We start from the raw sequence: 20,562 nt of genomic DNA on the forward strand, positions 1-20,562 counted from the left end.
AAAGAGGTGGTCAGTGACCTTCAGGGCATAACGGGAAGGGATGACGATAGATAGGTGGCGACGGTGATCACCGGAGCTCGGCGGGAAGGGTCGTGCGGCGACGGAGAAGACTCCTCGCGTTCCTGCGAAGCCGATGACGACCTCAAAAATGCCAGAGAGGGCTCGGCTGCGGCGGTCGACGCTCGGTGGAGCTCTGTGGCCGGCAATGGTGGCTCGGGGTGAATGGGTGGCGGGGCTGAGGGAGAACGGGAGAACGATGGGGTTGGGGCAGCATTTATAGGCGTGAGGGAGAGCTGGGTGGTTGTGGGATCGTGGGCGCGGACGCAGAGACGAGGACGGCGAAATCAAGTGGCGCGGTTGCGTGCGGTGTGGGCGAAGCGGAGTGACTGGGATGACAGGCGGGCTCGAGCTGTCAAAGAAAGAGCTAAGGAGTGGGCTGGGCTTTGGTGCGCGAAGAGATTGGCCGGGCCGGCAAGAAAACGGTCGTCACATTTACTGCATTTTGAATTAACAGATCATTTGCGATGAAACTGTGTACTACTATCATGGCATGATAAGGGAAATGATTAAATGAGGATATCAAGAATAAAAAACGCTATTTGGATTTGGTTATGATTTCCACCAAAGTAACATTGAGTTATGCATTTTGTTCTTGTTTTCTGTATGTTACCCAGTTTTTTATCCTTTACTGATTGTAAGCCATTCTTTTCTCAGTATATGACATAATTTTTGTGGGTTTGCTCATTCTCTGGTAATATAAGTTATTTTATCTTTTCCGTCCTTTTGACACCCTTCTTTTCTTCAGGCTTTCAGAAACACTTGACAGGTTTTCCAAAAAGCTGGAGTCAGTATACACAGCTTCTGGGGGAAAAGATCAATCTCATTACTCGTTCAATGGGAGGGTTGCTCGTCAAGTGTTTCATATCCCTTCATAGTGATGTGAGTACTTCTCCACGCATTTTGAATCTTTGCTTTAAATTTGCCATGTTCAGTATCTTGCGCTACATGCTAGGTTATGTGTCGGGACCGGTCTAAGGACAAATTTCTATCCTTACCGTATATTGAGACAGGACTTGATCTTAATATATGAAGACTTTTATAGATGGTAACAAAATATATTGTCATTATCTTAACTTGAAAAGTCATTCTTATAGAGAGGATCTTTGAGGGTTAAAAAGCAAATAAACACCGTACCTAGCGTAGTCTTCTCATCCACAGGCAGTCAATGTAGAGCACCACCTTAGAATCCTTCATTCTTAGAGTATTTTCCGACTGAGCAATATGGTTATATCAAGTATGAGTACGTCTCGTACTTCGCAAGTTATAATAAAATATGATATAAAGACATTCACAGATAATAAGACAGCGGGGGCTTACTTGCATAAAGACAAAATTTGAATTAAAACATTTAATAAAAATGAAAGTAATTGCTAAAATTAAATAACCTCAATAGTTGACCCTTTGACCTCAACCGAAGTTGACCACCCTAAACATAGTTTCCACAATCATGAATGACCCATCCAAACAAAGTTTTTCCAAAACAGGGAATTTAATCATGTGTGATATTCCTTGGCGCTCATGATCATGGTTGATATATCAGTTTTACACTATATAGTTTTATCCACAAGATGTAATTATCTGTCTTGTCCGTGTTCGTATAACAATTACACACTTTCGAGGTGTACGGCTAGGATTCTCACTATAAGACATTTACAAAACCTTCTCCCAACAAGTGTCTACCAGCTAAAGTTTCACTATCGAAGTAACAAATATCCTCAACAACGAAAGTCCCCTCTTACACCTTAATCCCACAAAAACTGAGGTGAACCCCAACTTCCACTGGAAAGACACTCCATTACTACAGATCTGGAGAGAAAAGCTGGATGACAATAGCAAGAAAAATGCCTTGTTAGAGTCGTAGGAGCCAGCTGAAGCAATAAAGATGATCGAAAAGGCTCTTTCCAAGCATGAGGTGAGTCATTCACATTTCATATTCTGGCACAGTAAAGCTTACATTGATGCCTTTTCTTCTGACAATTAAACTGTCATGGCAGATCATCTCTGATGGGATGCACGTTCCCTTGCCCCTTAATTTGGATATATTTAAGTGGGCAAAGGAAACTCATGACATTTTATCCAGTACAAAGCTTCCAGAATCAGTGTAGTTCTACAATATTTACGGGATTGATTTTGACACTCCACAAACTGTTTGGTACTTGCCCATCTGGATAGTTCTGATTTTGTGTGTGTGTGTGTGTGTGCATGTACAAAGAACAATCTCCATTGGCCCCAATGATATTAGGTGGGATGATGGGTTTACCCCTGTTCATAAATGGCTCAGTAAATAGGAGTGGTGGATGTGTCAGATTATAGCATGTTTTTCAGTGTCAAAATACTAGTATCACTACGAATTGTAAACATGTTTTTTCTTTTATATTCTAGAATACAAAAGATGTAACAAAGCCCAAACATGCAGGACCATGCGCTAAGGCATGATAAAAACCATCTCTGTGGGATGGCTACTTAGACAGGATGTTCGCAATTTGGATGTGCTAATAATCTAATACCCATGTCTTTTGCAGCTATGGGAGTGAACATCATCCGATTTCAAATCTCAGTCACCTCTTATATGCTCAGGTTAGTTCTTCCGCTAATTTTTTTGTGTTCCGTCTTCCGTGTATACCAACCATGTTTCTGGCTTCCTGGAGCAGAACAGATCCCCCTGATATTGTATCTGAGCCATGTTATTTTTTTTCAGGGAAAATACATCTATGTTGATGGCGATGGATCTCTGTCCCAGCAGAATCAGCGAAGGTATTATTTGTGCTTTGGTTTATTATTGAGAATTCGAAGGAACCCAATTATTGATATAATTGAGTGGAAACGTTAATTTTGCAGGCAGACGGACTTGATGCAGTGGCAAGAGTTGGGGTTGCTGCTGACCACCGAGGAATCATTGCCAGTCGGCATGTGTTCTGGATAGTTCAGCACTGGCTGCACGCTGGAGAACCTGACCCATTCTATGACCCGCTCAACGACTATGTCATCCTCCCAACAGTCTTTGAGATCGAGAAGCATCGTGAGACACGTGGTGATCTCACGTCAGTAAGAGAGGAATGGGAGATCATCTCCCCCAGCGACGGCAAAACCATGAGGCCAGCTGAGCTTCCTCCTATGGTCAGCACGCTGTCCGCAAGTCGTGAGGGCAAGGGTGGCACACTGGAGTCAGCCATGGTGGCCAGGCATAGGGAACACGCTGGTAGTGAAGTAGTAAACCTGTAACACAAACTGTAAAGGGGGTGTACATAAGGCCTGGCTAAGAAGTACGTCTGCAGGACTGTAAATATACTGTCTGTAAAATAAATGTTCGGAACTGAAAAATACGGCGACTGGAATCATGTTTGCAAAGAATGAAAGAGCATCATGTTCGCAATCGGATTATAAGTCCTTCGCGGAAGGAAGGGATTATAACTTGCTCGTATCTATTGTTGAAATGTTCTTTAGCTTGTCTCAGTCCAGGTGGTAAGGCCTTGTATTTATGCAACTCTAGATAGGATATATGCCTTGCAGCATATTCTGCGCTATTCATTTCTTAAGCCGTAAAGGTCGAATGTGTTGCAAAACAGTACGCAGAATATGCGATTTCTTCCAATGGATCTAGTTGTCTTGTCTGACATTTGTCATGCTATCTTGGCCTTGCTTCGCTTTGGACTCTGCCATTTCTCCGGATGAAGTTGATTCGTTGAACAAGCAATTCTTTCTGGCATGATGTTAGGTACAAGTGCAATCTTTGACCCAACTGGTGTTAGCTAAGTCTTGTGCTGTAATTAGATAGAGTTTGTTTCCTTTGTTTTCGCATTGGATGCGCACGAGCACCAGGATGTGGACGCCGTGCGTGTAGGAGGTAGTGGCCGAGAATAGCTCGCCACGAGCCTGGGCGATCGGGAGTGGACGGCGTCGTACGCGTGGGGATGGACGCGCTAGAGCGCGACGTGCGGTCGATCTCCGAGAGCTTTGCTCTCTGTATCTTTCACAGAATAAAAGGAGAATCAATAGAACAGAAAAGTAAGTGATTCCAGTGCAGCACCAAACTCGTTCTCTCTCGTGTTTCCAAGTGTTCGCGTGAGTTCCTGAGTTCCTCATCTTCGTCGCCGAGCTCCTGCTCTCGCCGGTGGCGTGCAACGCCGGCCTAGAGCTGACAAGTGGTATCAGAGCCCGCGTTAGGATCCTGCGGCCACCATGGTGTCGCCGACGAGACCTCGTGGCCGTACCCCGCCGGGCAGCGACAAGACGGGGCCATCTGCCCACGGCGGAGGCAACACGTCGCCATCGCACTCGCCATCGCGCTCGCCATCGCGCCGTCCGCGTCGCTCGCCGTCTCGCCGTTCGCGCACCCGGGACGCAAGACGTCCGCGGGAAGTCATCGTCGAGCGCGTCATCCGGGAGACTGGTGGCTCCGGCAACTGGCCGCAGCTGACGAAGACTAACTACAATGAGTGGTCGCTGCTGATGAAGCTGAAGCTACAAGCCCGCCACCTGTGGGATGTCGTCGCGCACGGCGAGGGTGAGTTCCACGACGACCGTACTGCGCTGGAAGCCATTTGTAGCGCGGTTCCACAGGAGATGGTCGCCCCGCTCGCGACGAAGGAGACGGCGAAGGACGCCTGGGAAGCCATCAAGACCCTCCGCATCGGCGACGATCGAGTGCGGAAGGCGACAGCGCAGAACCTTCGCGCTGAGTACGAGGCGATCGCGCTCCGGGACGGCGAGCCGATTGAAGATTTCGCGCTGCGCCTGACTGGGATCGTCCAACGCCTGGCGACGCTTGGCGATCCAGAGGCCGATCACAAGGTGGTGGCCAAGTACCTGCGTGTTGTGCGCCCGAGGTACAAGCAATTGGTTATCTCCATTGAGACTCTTCTTGATATCTCGCAACTCTCGATCGAGGAGGTCACTGGGAGATTGAAGGCGGCAGACGACGTCGAGCCCTCCCCGCCTCAAGCTGCCGGCGGCAAATTGCTTCTCACGGAGGAGCAGTGGCTGGAGAGGTACAAGAAGAAGGAGACGGAGTCCGGGCGCGGCGGTTCGGGCTCTGGTGGCCGCGGCAAGCGACGCGGGAAGCCGCGCGGTCGCGGCGACGGTAACAGCTCCAACGCGCGCGGTGGATCGAGCTCGGGTCGCGCCGGCCAAGACGACGTCTGCAAGCGCTGCGGCAAGAAAGGCCACTGGGCCAAAGACTGCCGTGGCAAGCTCAAGACGGAGGAGCAGGTCCATGTCGCCCAAGACGACGAGCCCACACTGATGTTTGCTTTTGGGGCAGAGGTCTCTGGTTCGTCTCTCACTCAGCCCCCTTCTCCACCGTCGCCGACGTCGCTTCGCAGCCGCGATGTCACCACAGCGGCGCCGCGCCAGCTCGAGCTTGTGGAGGCGAAGGTGTTTGCCGCGTTCGACGCGGCTGAGGACCGGGACCCGAAGCGTTGGGTCCTGGACACCGGCGCCACGAACCATATGACCGGATCCCGCGCCGCCTTCTCCGACCTCGACACCGGCATCGTCGGCACGGTGCGGTTCGGCGACGCCTCCGTCGTCAAGATCGAGGGCCGCGGGACCATCCTGTTCGCGTGCAAGAACGGGGAGCACCGCGCCCTCGCCAATGCGTACTTCATCCCCCGCCTCACTGCGAACATCATCAGCGTCGGGCAGCTCGACGAGGTGGGGTTCCAGGTGCTCGTGGAGGGAGGAGTGATGCGGATCCGCGACGAGGAGCACCGCCTGCTCGCCAAGATCCACCGGAGCCCAAGCCGGCTCTACGTGCTCGACGTCGACATCGCTCGGCCGGTGTGCTTGGCAGCGCACGCCAAGGAGGACGCGTGGCTGTGGCACGCCCGATTTGGGCATGTCAACTTCGGCGCGCTGAGGAAGATGGGACGAGAGGAGCTCGTCCGCGGGATGCCTCTGCTCAACAAGGTCGAGCAGATGTGCGACGCCTGCCTGGCGGGCAAGCACAGGCGCACACCATTCCCGCAGCGCGCCCTGTCGCGCTCCACGGAGGTGCTCCAGCTGCTGCACGGCGATCTCTGCGGCCCCATCTCGCCAGCAACGCCGAGCGGAAACCGTTATTTCCTCCTCCTCGTCGACGACTTCTCCCGGTACATGTGGATCGCATTGCTTCCCAGCAAGGATGGCGCGGCCACGGCGATCAAGCGTATCCAGGCCGCGGCGGAACGCAAGACAGGCAAGCGGGTCCGTGCACTTCGCACGGATCGGGGAGGAGAATTCCTGGCAGGTGACTTTGAGCAGTACTGCGCTGAGCTCGGCGTGCGGCGCGAGCTCACGGCGCCCTACTCGCCCCAGCAAAACGGCGTTGTCGAGCGACGCAACCAGTCAGTGGTCGGGACTGCTCGGTGTATGCTCAAGGCGAAGCAGCTCCCGGGTGTGTTCTGGGGTGAGGCGGTCACGACGGCCGTTTACCTGCTCAACCGGTCCTCGTCCAAAAGCATAGGAGGCAAGACCCCCTATGAGCTCTGGACCGGGAGCACGCCGGGAGTTCAGCACCTGCGCACGTTCGGCTGCGTCGCGCACATGAAGCTGACGACACCGAACCAGAAGAAGCTCGACGACCGGAGCAGGCGCACTATCTTCGTCGGGTACGAGGCGGGTTCCAAGGCCTATCGCCTGTTCGACCCGTCGACGCGGCGGGTTCACATCAGCCGTGACGTCGCCTTCGACGAGGCCGCTCAGTGGACCTGGGCGGGAGAACTTGCTGATGCTGCAGATGACTTCAACATCGAGGAGGCCACCGCGGGCTTGCCCCAGGTGGTCACTGTGACTTCGTCGACTACCGCGTCTACAGCAGCCACGGCGTCCAGCTCGACATCGCCTGCGCGGACGCCCTCGCCTTTGTCGCCGTTCCATGACGTCGCGCTGCAGACTCCTAGCACTCCAGCACAAGCTGTTGGGCAGGGGCTGGAGTTCGCCACGCCTCTGGGTACCGATGAAGCTGATCTGGATGTCGATCACGATGATGCGCCGCTCCGTTTCCGCAGGGTCGACAACGTGCTTGGTCCAGCAACGCCGCCTGGCCTGGCGCATCGGGAGACGACGGAGCAACTGCTAATGGCCAGCGATGTTGAGCCGTCCACGTTCGCCGAAGCGCAGGAGCACGAGTGCTGGCGTCACGCCATGCTCGACGAGATGACGGCAATTGAGGCAAATGGCACCTGGGAGCTCGTCGACCCACCGCCGCGGACACGACCCATTGGGCTCAAATGGGTTTACAAGGTGAAGAAGGACGCAGCCGGGATCGTCTCCAAGTACAAAGCCCGTCTGGTCGCCAAGGGCTACGTTCAGCGGCAAGGAGTCGACTTCGACGAGGTGTTCGCGCCGGTGGCGCGGCTGGAGTCTGTGCGGCTTCTTCTTGCACACGCCGCGAGCGAGGGCTGGGCTGTCCATCACATGGACGTCAAGTCTGCCTTCCTCAACGGTGAGCTGCAGGAGGAGGTCCACGTCGAGCAGCCACCCGGTTTCGTCCTCAAGGGAGAAGAAGCCAAGGTTCTGCGCCTTGTCAAGGCGCTCTACGGCCTACGACAAGCTCCGCGCGCCTGGTACGCAAAGCTGGATGGCTCCCTGCTCAAGCTCGGTTTCAGGCGCAGCAGCTCAGAGCACGCAGTATACCTCCGCGGCGAGGGCGCACGCCGCCTTGTCGTGGGGGTGTACGTCGATGATCTGGTGATCACGGGTGGCAGCGCTGGCAACATCGACGAGTTCAAGTCGCAAATGAAGGCCACATTCCAGATGAGCGATCTGGGACTGCTGCACTACTACCTCGGCCTGGAGGTGACACAGTCGGCGGACAGCATCACCTTGGGCCAGAGCGCGTATGCGGCGAAGATCCTGAAGAACGCCGGGCTGGCTGGGTGCAATCCCAGCTACATCCCGATGGAGCCACGCCTGAAGCTAAGCAAGGCAAGTACAGCTCCCGCCGTCGACGCAACCATGTACAGGAGCATCGTCGGGTCGCTCCGGTATCTAGTGAACACAAGGCCGGACCTGGCCTACTCGGTGGGCTATGTCAGCCGCTTCATGGAGAAGCCCACCACCGAGCATCTGGCGGCCGTCATGACGAAGGCGTTGGCGCGCGAGCGTTTCTGTGAGCTCCGCACTAAACTCGGCCTTGTCAATCTCAAGCAGTCGCGCAAGACTTAGGGAGGAGATTTGTTAGCTAAGTCTTGTGCTGTAATTAGATAGAGTTTGTTTCCTTTGTTTTCGCATTGGATGCGCACGAGCACCAGGATGTGGACGCCGTGCGTGTAGGAGGTAGTGGCCGAGAATAGCTCGCCACGAGCCTGGGCGATCGGGAGTGGACGGCGTCGTACGCGTGGGGATGGACGCGCTAGAGCGCGACGTGCGGTCGATCTCCGAGAGCTTTGCTCTCTGTATCTTTCACAGAATAAAAGGAGAATCAATAGAACAGAAAAGTAAGTGATTCCAGTGCAGCACCAAACTCGTTCTCTCTCGTGTTTCCAAGTGTTCGCGTGAGTTCCTGAGTTCCTCATCTTCGTCGCCGAGCTCCTGCTCTCGCCGGTGGCGTGCAACGCCGGCCTAGAGCTGACAACTGGATGCCGAAAATTCGAAGTGTTCGTTGTCTTCAGATCATGAAGTCAGCAAAGGAGAAGGAGACGAGAATTACGGCAACAAGCACCACACCATGCTTACCATATCATCGTACAAATTGGCAGGATTTTTCTTTTTTCACAGCACATGAACTCCAAGAAGCCAGGATTAACTACTAGACACCATAATAAATTCATAGCGACACGCATATACACGGTGGAAACAAAGACGATGACTCATGAACACATCTCTAAACCATGTCGATTCTCCTGCCTGCAAGATCCAGCTTGACGCAATCCCCTGATGGGGACTCAGAAGCACATGTCGAGCACGCAGCAGCAGCACAGAGCAGCCAAACTGCAAACCGGAAACACAAACACAGATCAGCAGCAACACAGACCATCAGGTTAATTGCGAAAAGCAGAAGGAAAAGTAGGCATGATGCACGCGTGCATGAGATGGTTTGGAAGCACGCAGGGAACCTAGGCCAGTCTTGTCATCCATCAGCTGGTTCTTACCATCCTTTCAAGCAGCCGTCGTTGCCGCGGTTCTGCGAGTCCTGCGGCGGCGGGGGCGGGTACCCGGCGGTGCCGTCCTTGGGCGGGTAGCCGGCGTCCATGGGAGGCGGCGCGCCGTAGGCTGGCTGTGGGTAGCCCTCGGCCGGTGGCGGGTAGGCCTGCTGGCCTGGCGGAGGGTACGCCGTGCCCGGTGGCGGGTAAGCTGCGAAGCCAAAAACTCAAAGAGATCAGATCGAGACGCGCGCAGCAATAACAGAGACCGACTGAAATTCTCGAGAGATCCATGCGCATGTGTATGCTAGCTGCGAAATCTCTGTGAAAGCAACTGATATACCATGAGAACTAATCTCCTACGATCTCTTGCAAACAAATATAGCTGGTAGCAAACGAGCAGAAGTTTTCCTGTCAGAGCAAGAACCAAGGAGGAAGGAAAGCATGGTTCAGTACCTGCAGTGCCTGGAGGAGGAGCCTGGTAGCTCATGGTGAGTGGCAACAAATCAAGCTACGCCAGCTGGCTCTGAACCGTGATGATGTAGACAAGCAAGATCAATAACGCAAGATGGGATGGAGGAAAGTAAGCGGAGCTTGCTCCTTATATAACTGTGACGATGGAGCACCAGACGGTTCGCTAGGCGCCTGCTGGCTGCTGAATCAGCTTCCTCTTCCTCCTCTTCTCAATAACGCGTCGCCTACGCTTACGCGGCCGAGCTGGGCATCGGTTTCTGCTCGCAACAAGAAACGTCGATTTCAGATTGCTCCAATAAGATAACCTTACTAGACCCCGCGAGAAGTGAACTGTTTTTCTTGTGAAATTGTAAACACTGAGAGCTCATCCGTTCCGGGCAATCCCTTAACCTCTAAGCTTCCATGCACACGCGGCTCCATTGATTTAGACAGGAGGGACGTCTGCTTTCTATTTGGACGTTTCCTTTTCCGCTGGGGCTGCTTCTTCGAGTCCATCGGCCATCACCCCTTTCAAACTGCTCCACTACTGACTCGGGCAGCGCAAACAGCTTCCAAACGAATCAGGTCGTCGAGCAGGTGGAGATTGGTGTTCCGAGCTCAGTTTTATACGGACTTTCGGATTAGACCAATAATTCGTTGCTCGAACTTCATGGCCCATCCATATCATCATCGAAGATAAATTGCATGACCGATGCATCGTTGACATTCAAAGCTTTCCCATGGCCCATCCATATCATCAAATCGAAGATAAATTGCATGTGCTTTTCCGTCCGTCTATTTTGCATTTGCAGGCATCCATGTGTTTTTTTGCCATGGATTTTTTTAATAAGAAAAATCAATTCAATAACGTTGGGCCGCCACACGTCTAGCCGTTTAGGCCTAATACATATATATATGGGCCACCAAATAAACCGGTTCACTAACTCCGGGTTGGCCCCCGACTATGCGCTCAGGCCTAATAAATGTGTTTTTATTTATCTTTGATTTTTTATTTTGGGAATTTGCAAATACATATGTTTGTTTTAAAAAATTGCAAATTTGTTCTCCCGTCGTCCGGGCGATAGGTGCACGTAGCGCTGCGCTACCTGCGCCCGTCTATTGCCACGCTCGTCCGAGAAAAGATTGCAAGATCGCCGGCTCGCCGGAGCGCGCCGCCTCCTCGAATAAGAGCGCTAGGACGCGGAGATCTCATTGGCGCCATGGGCGCCCGCCGGGCTGCTCGCCGTAGTCGCCTCCACGCGGCTCACCCCTTCCACATCCAAGTCTACGCTTGCGTCCTGCTCCTCGTCCGAATTAAAATCAAGAGTAAATTTTATAAAACTATAACTATTTATATATAACTATCATAAAACTATAATTTTTAAAATAAGTTTTACGGAACTATAAGTTCTTGTGCGCTAGTAACTTAAAAATACATTTTTTATAAAATTATAACTATTTTGCGCAAAATAGTTGTATTTGTGAAACGTAAAAAATATAGTTTTACGAAAAATAGCTGTAGTTTTGTGAACCTAAAAAAATATAATTTTGTGTTATTAGAGATACACGTACTTGTAGTTTTTATAAAACTTATTTCAGAAATTATAGTTTTGTAATAGTTAGGTGCAAAAATTTGTAATTTTGTGAAATTTTCTCTAAAATTAAATGCATGTACCAAAATGGGCCTTCGGACTGCCACCCATAGTAAGGCCCGTATATCTTTCTCGTTTTAGAACCAAACGAGCCCAAGGCCCACGTAGCTGTAATGTGACCGTAGATATTTTCCTCGCCCCGTGTGCTGTTTCTTGCTCTCCTCTCGTGCCTTCTCATCCCGAATTCACCTCGCCAAGCCAGCCTCCCCCCGCACGTCGCCCATCCACCGGCCGGCGCTCTCGGTCTCGGCTTCCGCTTTCCGCATGCGTCGCCTATCGCAACAGTACGTCCACGCTCCCCTTCTATCCCGCCTGATGCTGATTGAGAGAGACTGCGTTTCTGATGGTTTTCTCCCTCGCCGTCGCTTCGCTCGGGGTGGTGTATCTGCCAACCGGGGGTTGTTGCTCCGCCGGCCACCTCTGCCGCCCGACAGAGCTCGCCGGGCGGTAAATCCGCCCTTGCTCGGATGGACTGTTCAAGATTTAGTTTGTTGGAGATTCGTTTGCTGCGTTGAGTGCTGGAACCAGTTTATTCTTCCAAAAAATTTCCCCAGTTTACCCTGTGTTAACCATTCTATTTCTCTTGAAACATCTAGTTCACGTGCTTGTATGCATTGATCGCACGGAGAGTACATTATCTGGCGAAGAAAAGTTTTAGCCCCTGTTTGGGGCTTGGGCCATTGCCATGGAGATAATTAACAGTAAGTTTGCTTCTAAGCATCTTAGTTGGGATCCTGTATTACAGGCTTCTTACCTTTACTATTGGACCCTTAATTTCAGGTGCTTGCTTTAGCTCGATAGGCATCCACAGAACCAGAATAAACAAGTTAGTAAAGGTACCGATTTCATGCCCTTGCTTTGCAGTTCGTTTTGTTACGATAATGTCGCTCAAAGAAAAGAAAACTGAAATTGTCTGTAGGTTTAATCCCATCGAGGAAAAAGTGTACCATCCATTCTTTCTAGATAATAAAAAAAGGAAGTTAATTAACGTTAATGGTCTTACGAATGATAAGCATCAGCACATTGCCGAGCAGTACTTTGTCAGTACTCGTCGTATATAGTAAGGCACCAATACTACACCCCTGATCTACCTTATTGCTGTAGCTAATTTTAAGATCAATAGATGAGACTAGTGTGACAAATGGCGATGTTCGATACTGAAATGCTACAAAAATAGAATTTTTTCAGCATCTATTCATTATTTTCTGTGAGTGGTCGGTGCTGCTGCAAACAGAAAGTTTTTAGTGCTTATCTTCTTTGTTTGCAAACATTGAGATCAATTTACACTCTTCCTTTTGTTTACAACATCAGGTAGGATCCCAACCACAAAGAATTGGCTGGGCATTGTCAAGGACATGTTGCGAGTACTCTCCTGGTACTGCTAACAACAAGAGGCATGGGAGGTATCAGCGACAACCACAGAACGTTGATCTCCCAGAATCACAACCAAAAAACAAAAAGAAGCCCTTTCCTGTTCCAATTAAAAAGATGTTACAAGCTTCTCGGCGAGATAAGAGGCTTGCACAAATGAGGATAGACAAGCCTCTTGTGCCCCCAAAGAACGGTTTGCTTGTACCAGAGCTTATCCCTGTTGCTTATGAAGTCCTTGATAACTGGAAAGTGCTCATCAGAGGACTCTCTCAACTTCTGAATGTTGTTACAGTTTATGGTTGCAGGTAACTAAAAATACTAATGTGTATCACAATCTGTTAATATGCACAATATTATCTAAAGACATTCTTATAGGCATGCTGTAAATCATCGTCATGCGACATGATTTGCCAAGCATCCTGAATTCTCGCTGGCTGGTGATTTTGCAGAAAGTGCCCTCAAGTCCATGTTGGTCCGGTTGGCCACCAGATCCAAGATTGCTACGGTTCAGGAAGCGAGCGTCGGAATAGTCATCACTCTTGGATCGCGGGTTCCATCAATGACATCCTCATCCCAATTGAATCTTACCATCTTTTTGATCCATTTGGGCGGAGAGTCAAGCATGAGACCAGGTTTTACTATGACAGGATTCCAGCAATCGTTGAGCTATGCATTCAGGCTGGTGTCAACTTACCGCAATATCCCTCAAGGCGACGGACTGCACCTGTCCGGATGATAGGCAAGAAGGTGATTTACCGTGGTGGGATTGTTGATGAGCCTAAGCCACACCGGTCAGAAGACTGTGTATCGCTGCTTGCTGAACTCGACACATTTAGTAACCAACAAGGCCAGTCACCGTTGCCATCCAATGTGAAAGAGCTTGCAGACAGGACACTGGAAGCATACCTCAATGTCCGGCGAGGCGTTGGGCAGCTGATGCACAAGTACACTGTAAAAGCATGCGGGTACTGCTCTGAGGTACATATTGGTCCATGGGGACACAATGTGAAGCTCTGCGGGGCTTTCAAGCACCAGTGGAGGGATGGCAAGCACGGGTGGCAGGACGCTGTTGTGGACGAGGTCATCCCCCCAAATTATGTGTGGCATGTCCCTGACCCCACTGGCCCTCCTCTCAGATCCTCCCTCAGGAGTTTCTATGGCAAAGCTCCGGCTGTTGTCGAGCTGTGTGTGCAGGCCGGAGCTGAAATACCTGATGAGTATCGGCCGATGATGAGGACTGACATTGTCATCCCAGATTCAGAGGAAGCTCGGATAGCTGCATAACAACAGTGTTATACTCTTCCCTGCACTTCTGTAGCTCTCCAGAGTCCAGATTCCAATCAAAGGTGCCGTTTTCTAGGCATGCTGTGATTGTTGGGGCTGTTGGCCCTGTAATTGTATTGCTCAGGAAGCAACACATGCTTAGTCTGTATAATATAAGTAGCATGGCTGAACCATGATCGGCTAGAGTTTCAAATTGATAGAAAGACCTAGTTTAAGTATTCGTCAGAAGGTGACCCCCGAATATCCTGTCATCGCCTTTTCGGCGATACTATTCAATTCATTTACCTAATGAACCATAGGACTGCTACTTTTGCAGGTTTAAGGCATGAACCGAGGATGCACGACTGCGAAGCCTGAAAGTGAAAAGCCTCCACAACATACCACCTTGTTTAATGGCCGCAGCTGCTTTATTCTTGCCTGTGCTAGACCGTGAGGCACTTCCAAGTTACAATGCTCACCCTCGAGGATCAAACGACCCTGGCGCTCGCTTAGTTGCTTTGGTCTCGACCCTTTTGTTCGTTCGACAACAGAATAACTAAAGTGATGTCGAGAGGCAAACTAAACGGCACCGCTCATTACATTCACAATTGAGCAGAGGTATTGAGTGATTAGTATCCCAGTCTGCACGATCCCTTGGTCACGAATACAAGCGTTTTGATCGTCAACACGGTCTCCAAAATACAAAACATAATAAAAGCCGTAATAGCATGAGTTGCTACTCTTCCGAACGAGTATATGCATACGATTTTCATGTTTCTTATGGGATATTTCTCAATGAAAAAAGGCTAATCCTAAATGGGAGACATCTTCCTGTGAGACAATGTATTGCCTTGTAAGATCTCAAAAAACTAGCATCACACATGCATAGTATATTGAAAACTTGTTTCTTTACAGAAATTTTTAACTCTCTCTTCCTAGTCTCCTAGGTATCACTTGAGAAATAAGGCATTGAGAGCGGCCTTGTAACCCAAGTGAGGAGAGCACCTAGCTTTTGGAGCGCTGTCTGTTTTTGGGCCGAACACTAGTGCCTGAGCCTGGCCCAATAATCTATGGACCCAAATTATTGGGCTGGGCCTAGTACATCTCGGGTGCGACACGCGGCTGTGGACCTGAATTGGCCTGGTAAAAGTTGCTTGCTATGGAAGCAAGAACTTTCTAGAACACGGCGGGGCGGTTCCATGAGTACTCGCGAAGACTCGCATCGCGTTGCCCCCAAGGTATTCCGCGGATTCTTTCCTTCCGGGCGCCTCACTGCCCAAGATGGCGACCACGACTCCACGCGGCAACATCCCTGTACGGAGTCCACAACGACTTGACTTGCATTGACTCGCCGATTCCAATTCTACCCCTGCAAACACCCGCATATTACCCTCGGCCGAACGTCCGCATAGTGGCATACCATCCGCTAACCCTCGAGGGGGCAAAACCGTCATTGAGGCCGCCACGCACCTAGTATAAACTACCGCTCTCCCACCCCGCCTGCCCTTTAGCGAAGTAGTAGCCTAGAAACCAATCTGCTCCAAAATCCAAAACCCTCACCGTTTGATCGATCGCTGCGATGGACTACGAGCACGGCGGTGGGGCGCGAGGCCGCGGGAGGGGTCGCGGTGGCGGGCGTAGGGGAGGCGGCTACGGGCCTCGCGGAGGAGGGGGCTACGGGCATGACGGAAGCGGTGAGGGTGGAGGAGAAGGAGGAGGCTACAACGGGACCCGTGGAGGCGGAGGCTACCACGGGTCTCGCGGAGGCGGAGGAGGAGGGGGCTATGGCGCGGACGGGCGCGGTGGGCGTGGCCCTGGCGGTGGCGGTGGACACGCGTACGTGTCAAGCGGTGGGCGTGGCGGGAACGCGTGGGCGACGTCGGGGAGAGGCCGCGGAGGCGGCCCAGGGGAGTACGTCCCGGTGAGGGCGCCTGCGCAGGCGACCACGGCGAGGGGGATCGCGACCGAGGATGCGGCGAGCTCGTCGGGGTCCGTCGGTAAGTGCTTTTCCGGATTTTCTCGCACGAATTGTGCAGCTTCGTACATTACTTTCTTCGTGATGTTCGAAACCTGCTAAGGCGGTTTCCTGATGGTTGATTGCCCTGCTCCGATTGATTTCTCTTAGGCGAATGACGGGTCGAGGCGGTGCGTTTCGCTATGTTGGTTGATGGTACGGTTAGGCACTGCTTATGTTGTGCAATTACGGACTTGTGCTTGCAATTTCCGCGTGCTCATTCTCATCAGGGGTTACCATTTGCGTTCTCTCGGTGCGAGATTAGTCCGTGATTGTTAGTGTTGTGCGATGAATTAGTTTCTAGAATTAAATATGTTCCAGATGCATCTGTGTTGTAGATGAGATGGGTGCTCCGGGTTTGCGAATAGAGATATAGAGATTCAAACAAGGAACATCTCTCTGTATGATAAGGTCATTTTTGTGAATTGGATGGATGCATTAGGTAGCACCATAGCAGTCATTGATTAGCCTTATGCACTTACAGCTTGTATACATAAGAATCTTTTGTTCCTTAGCTCGAGAAGGTCACAGTGAGGGAGGTGTGGCGATGAGCACGTACCCAAAAAAAACACTTTACACCTTTTGCAAACTTTATCCTACCCCACCATTTTGAGATCAGAATTGATCATTCGAGATGAACAGAACGTGAGAAATTAGAGAACAAAACCAATGTAGCTAGCATTGGAGGTTAATATTTTTTAGTTTTGCTATTTTTCAAGTGCTTGAAACTTGGTTTCCAATCACAACTGAGAAAAATAAGTTGGTTTCAAACACTTGAAAAAATAGTCACCCTCTTTTCTGGTTTGCCAGCTTCATTTCGAAGATCCAGGGTATATCATTTAATTCTCGTATCCTTAGATAGGAAACGTATTGAGAAAGCACTCAGAACTATTGCCGGTGAAAATTCAGGGCTCTGTGTCTTAAGCGCTGAACAATTCACCTTTCTCTTTTTTTTCGCTTTTTCTTGGTAGTGTGTTATTCTATAAGTATGCTAGGCAGTTGTCAATATAAATTGAGTCATGCTATATTTTGGAGAGCGAATAGATGAGAGAAGTTGCACTGGGGCAGAGTTTACATTTTTGGAGTAATGGAACAAATAAAGATATGATTTGTGGAGGAGAATTTCCTACCTAAAACTGAATCGTTTTCTATATTTACTCCAGCATTTTAATTGGTAAATTGTGCATGGTACATTTACTCCAGCATTTTAATCTGGGCAATAGTTTCTAAGGAGATACTATAGTGTGTTTAACTGTATAACCTTTTTTTCTTGAACATCATGAAATATTACTGTTTTTCTCATGTAAGCTTGACGTTTGCTGTTTCTAACTGCTCTTCCTTTCCCCGTAGAACGCATTGTCTCCAGTGATTTGGCCAGAGTAGAACCATTAGCATCGCCACCAGTTGCCACATCTCCTGTTGCCCCACGAGTGGCAATGCGAAGACCTGATGGTGGAGGCTCATCATTTCAGGCCAAGGTCAGACTTTTGGTGAACCATTTTATTGTCAACTACCGAGAGGCATCAACCATTTTTCACTACGACATAAACATCAAGCTTGATCAAGCTTCCCCTAAGACTTCAAGCAAGGAGCTCTCCAAGGCAGAATTTCTTTCTGCCAAGGATGAGCTCTTCAAGGACAACAGCTTTCGGCTGCTTTCTTCATATGTTGCTTATGATGGCGGAAGAAATCTATTCACTTCTGCTCAACTGCCAGAAGGTTTATTCCGTGTGAGAGTTCGGTCACGGACCTATATTGTATCAGTGGAGTTCAGGAAGCAGCTGGCGTTAAGCCAACTCTCAGAGTTACCTGTGCCTAGAGAGGTCTTGCAGGGTCTTGATGTCATTGTGCGTGAGGCCTCATGCTGGCGCAAGATTATCCTTGGTAAGGGATTTTACTCACAGGACAGTGGTCAAGACATCGGGAAGGGTGTTGTAGCTCTGAAAGGAACCCAACAGACACTTAAATACACTCAGCAAGGGCTGATCCTATGCGTAGACTATTCAGTTATGCCATTTTACCAAGCTGGGCCAGTGCTAGATCTTGTTGAGAAATTAGTGAGGCCCCTAGATTACAGGACACCACTGAAAAAGTGGCAAAAGGAAAATTTGGAGTCTGAGCTTAAAGGCCGACGTGTTACTGTGATTCACCGAAGGACAAATCAAAAGTACACTGTTCAAGGCTTGACAGACTTGCCTGCCAGTCAGATTACCTTTGTGGATGCTGAATCCGGGCAAAAAAAGAGGCTAGTTGATTATTATGCTCAACAGTATAGCAAGGTGATTGAGTATCAGATGCTCCCATGCTTGGATTTGAGCAAGAGCAAGGACAAACCAAATTATGTGCCAATTGAGCTTTGCACTCTTATTGAAGGGCAGAGGTATCCAAAGGCAAACTTGGATAAGAACTCCGATAGAATACTGAAAGAGAAGGCCCTAATCCCTGCATTTAGGCGTAAGGAGGAGATTCTGGACTTGGTGAATGCTACAGATGGACCTTGCAGGTAACTGACCGTTGTGTTTCCTTTTCATTTAGATGTGAGAAATAACTGATGTTTATTATCGAGTACTAATTATCATTTCATTTCCAGGGGAGAAATAGCCCAGCGATTTGGGATTTCCTTGGATGTTCAAATGACAAAAGTCATGGGTAGGATCCTTCCTCCACCCAACCTAAAACTCGGCACCTCCAACGGCCAGACCTGCAAATTCAGTATTGATCAGTCCTGCCAGTGGAACCTTGTGAAGAAGAGACTAGTAGAAGGCCGGGATCTTCAGTGCTGGGGCATTGTCGACTTCAGTGCACGGTCATCTCACTCCAGGCAGGAGCCCCTCAATGGAAACATGTTTCTTGAAAAGATCGTGAGGAAGTGCCGTGACCTTGGCATTCAGATGAAACCTGAACCATGTTTTGTGCACCTGTCAGAAATGGCAGTGCTATCTGATCCCAGCATGCTATACGAGGAGCTAAACAAAGCGAAGCAGGCTGCAGTGAACAAGAAGCAGAGGCTGCAGCTACTCTTCTGCCCAATGTCTGAGCAGCATCCAGGGTACAAGACACTGAAGCTGGTCTGCGAGACGCAGCTGGGGATCCTGACCCAGTGTTTCCTGAGCCCCCTCGCGAACAAGCCGCAGGGCCAGGACCAGTACATGACCAACCTTGCTCTCAAGATCAATGGAAAGCTTGGGGGCAGCAACGTACAGCTGTTCGACGCGCTCCCACGGGTCAGCGGCGTGCCTTTCATGTTCATCGGCGCTGACGTGAACCACCCGTCGCCCGGGAATGTGGAGAGCCCGTCCATAGCAGCCGTGGTCGCGTCCATCGACCCTGGCGCCAGCAAGTACGTGCCAAGAATCCACGCCCAGCCGCACCGCTGCGAGGTGATCAAGCAACTCGGTGAGATCTGCCGGGAGCTTATCGGCGTCTACGAGAAGCAGAACGGCGTGAAGCCGCAGAAGATCATCTACTTCCGTGACGGCGTGAGCGACGGGCAGTTCGAAATGGTCCTCAACGAGGAGCTGGCGGACATGGAGAAGGCGATCAAGGTGAACGGCTACGCGCCGACCATCACCGTCATCGTGGCCAAGAAGCGGCATAACACGCGCCTGTTCCCCAAGGACAGGAATGAGCCGCAGACCAGGAACGGCAACGTGCCGCCAGGCACGGTGGTGGACACCGGCGTGGTCGACCCGTCAGCGTACGACTTCTACCTGTGCAGCCACAACGGGCTGCTGGGGACGAGCCGGCCGACGCACTACTACAGCCTGATGGACGAGCACGGGTTCGGGTCGGACGATCTGCAGAAGCTGGTGTACAACCTATGCTTCGTGTTCGCGCGGTGCACCAAGCCGGTGTCGCTGGTGACGCCTGTGTACTACGCCGACCTCGCGGCGTACCGCGGCAGGCTCTACTATGAGGGCATGATGTCGTCCCAGCCCCGGAGGAGCGGGTCGGCATCTTCCTCATCCACGGGGGATTTTGAAGTCGGGAGCTTTCCGAGGCTGCACAAGGATCTGGAGGACAACATGTTCTTTATCTGACACCAGCTTTTCACCGGTGTCGTGGAGCATGGTCTGGTAAAATTCTTACGGCAGCGCAATGTCGCATGTTTTCAACTCTGGTTTCTCGCTGGTGGTGTCGTTTTGTGTGTGTATTGTTAGTTCTTACTGCATTTGAGTGAAGGACACGGGTCTAACCATATCATAGGTGTTTGTTTCTGTCACCCCTTTTTCAGTCTGATGGTCTGGTCTATAGTCTTTATTTTTGACAAAACTCATGTTGAGTAGTACTACGCTACAATTTATAGAGTTTGTTACTGAAGACACTGTGTGGCAGTAGATCAACGAGGAGAAGGGTTCAGTTTTTGAGTTCTGAAGATACTGTTGTGCATCACTGCGTCGCCTTTTCCTTCTGTGACATAGACATTGCAGGCTCCTGCAGGATAGCAGATGCGAGCTGAGACGCATTCGGCTCGAATTTTTTAGTTGCGAGTTGGACCCGGTCTGGCGGAGGGGGCGGCGTGGAGAAGCAACAGCCACCGCACCCAACACGCGCACAAAGTTGAAGAGGCTGCTAGCTCTTCCCGCTCGTGGCCGGCGAGGCAACGGCGAAGAGGCTCGACGGCATGACCGAGGAGCTCGCCGCCGCTACTGGTACCCCGTCCCTCCCTCCGGGTCCAAGCCCGCCC

General features: G+C 50.8%; 3 protein-coding genes and 1 pseudogene across 4 annotated transcripts; 3 read left to right on the forward strand and 1 right to left on the reverse strand.

The window, feature by feature from the left end:
- The first annotated feature begins 222 nt into the window (after window positions 1-222).
- On the forward strand, window positions 223-3,433 carry LOC133925616 (lecithin-cholesterol acyltransferase-like 4; annotated as a pseudogene).
- Window positions 3,434-8,685: 5,252 nt separating this feature from the next.
- Window positions 8,686-9,931, reverse strand: LOC133924975 (cysteine-rich and transmembrane domain-containing protein B-like). The gene is made up of 3 exons (XM_062370742.1): window positions 9,579-9,931; window positions 9,132-9,333; window positions 8,686-8,970 (listed from the first exon to the last, which is right to left on the reverse strand). The coding sequence occupies exons 1-3, from the start codon at window positions 9,610-9,612 to the stop codon at window positions 8,925-8,927; spliced, it is 282 nt and encodes a 93-aa protein (XP_062226726.1). The 5' UTR covers window positions 9,613-9,931; the 3' UTR covers window positions 8,686-8,924.
- A 1,451-nt stretch (window positions 9,932-11,382) lies between these two features.
- Window positions 11,383-14,102, forward strand: LOC133924976 (APO protein 1, chloroplastic). 2 transcript variants are annotated; one of them, XM_062370744.1, is made up of 6 exons: window positions 11,391-11,511; window positions 11,662-11,737; window positions 11,824-11,928; window positions 12,008-12,063; window positions 12,539-12,903; window positions 13,048-14,102. In XM_062370744.1, the coding sequence occupies exons 3-6, from the start codon at window positions 11,913-11,915 to the stop codon at window positions 13,880-13,882; spliced, it is 1,272 nt and encodes a 423-aa protein (XP_062226728.1). In that variant the 5' UTR covers window positions 11,391-11,511; window positions 11,662-11,737; window positions 11,824-11,912; the 3' UTR covers window positions 13,883-14,102. The 2 variants fall into 2 exon arrangements, with proteins under 2 accessions (XP_062226727.1, XP_062226728.1); XM_062370743.1 differs by lacking the exon at window positions 11,662-11,737 and having other exon boundaries at window positions 11,383-11,511.
- Window positions 14,103-15,370: 1,268 nt separating this feature from the next.
- On the forward strand, window positions 15,371-20,250 carry LOC133924977 (protein argonaute 2-like). The gene is made up of 3 exons (XM_062370746.1): window positions 15,371-15,858; window positions 17,226-18,378; window positions 18,466-20,250. The coding sequence occupies exons 1-3, from the start codon at window positions 15,441-15,443 to the stop codon at window positions 19,913-19,915; spliced, it is 3,021 nt and encodes a 1,006-aa protein (XP_062226730.1). The 5' UTR covers window positions 15,371-15,440; the 3' UTR covers window positions 19,916-20,250.
- The last annotated feature ends 312 nt before the right edge of the window (window positions 20,251-20,562 follow it).

This window comes from Phragmites australis, chromosome 7 (genome assembly GCF_958298935.1).
Source record: "Phragmites australis chromosome 7, lpPhrAust1.1, whole genome shotgun sequence".
Classification (NCBI taxonomy): Eukaryota; Viridiplantae; Streptophyta; class Magnoliopsida; order Poales; family Poaceae; genus Phragmites; species Phragmites australis.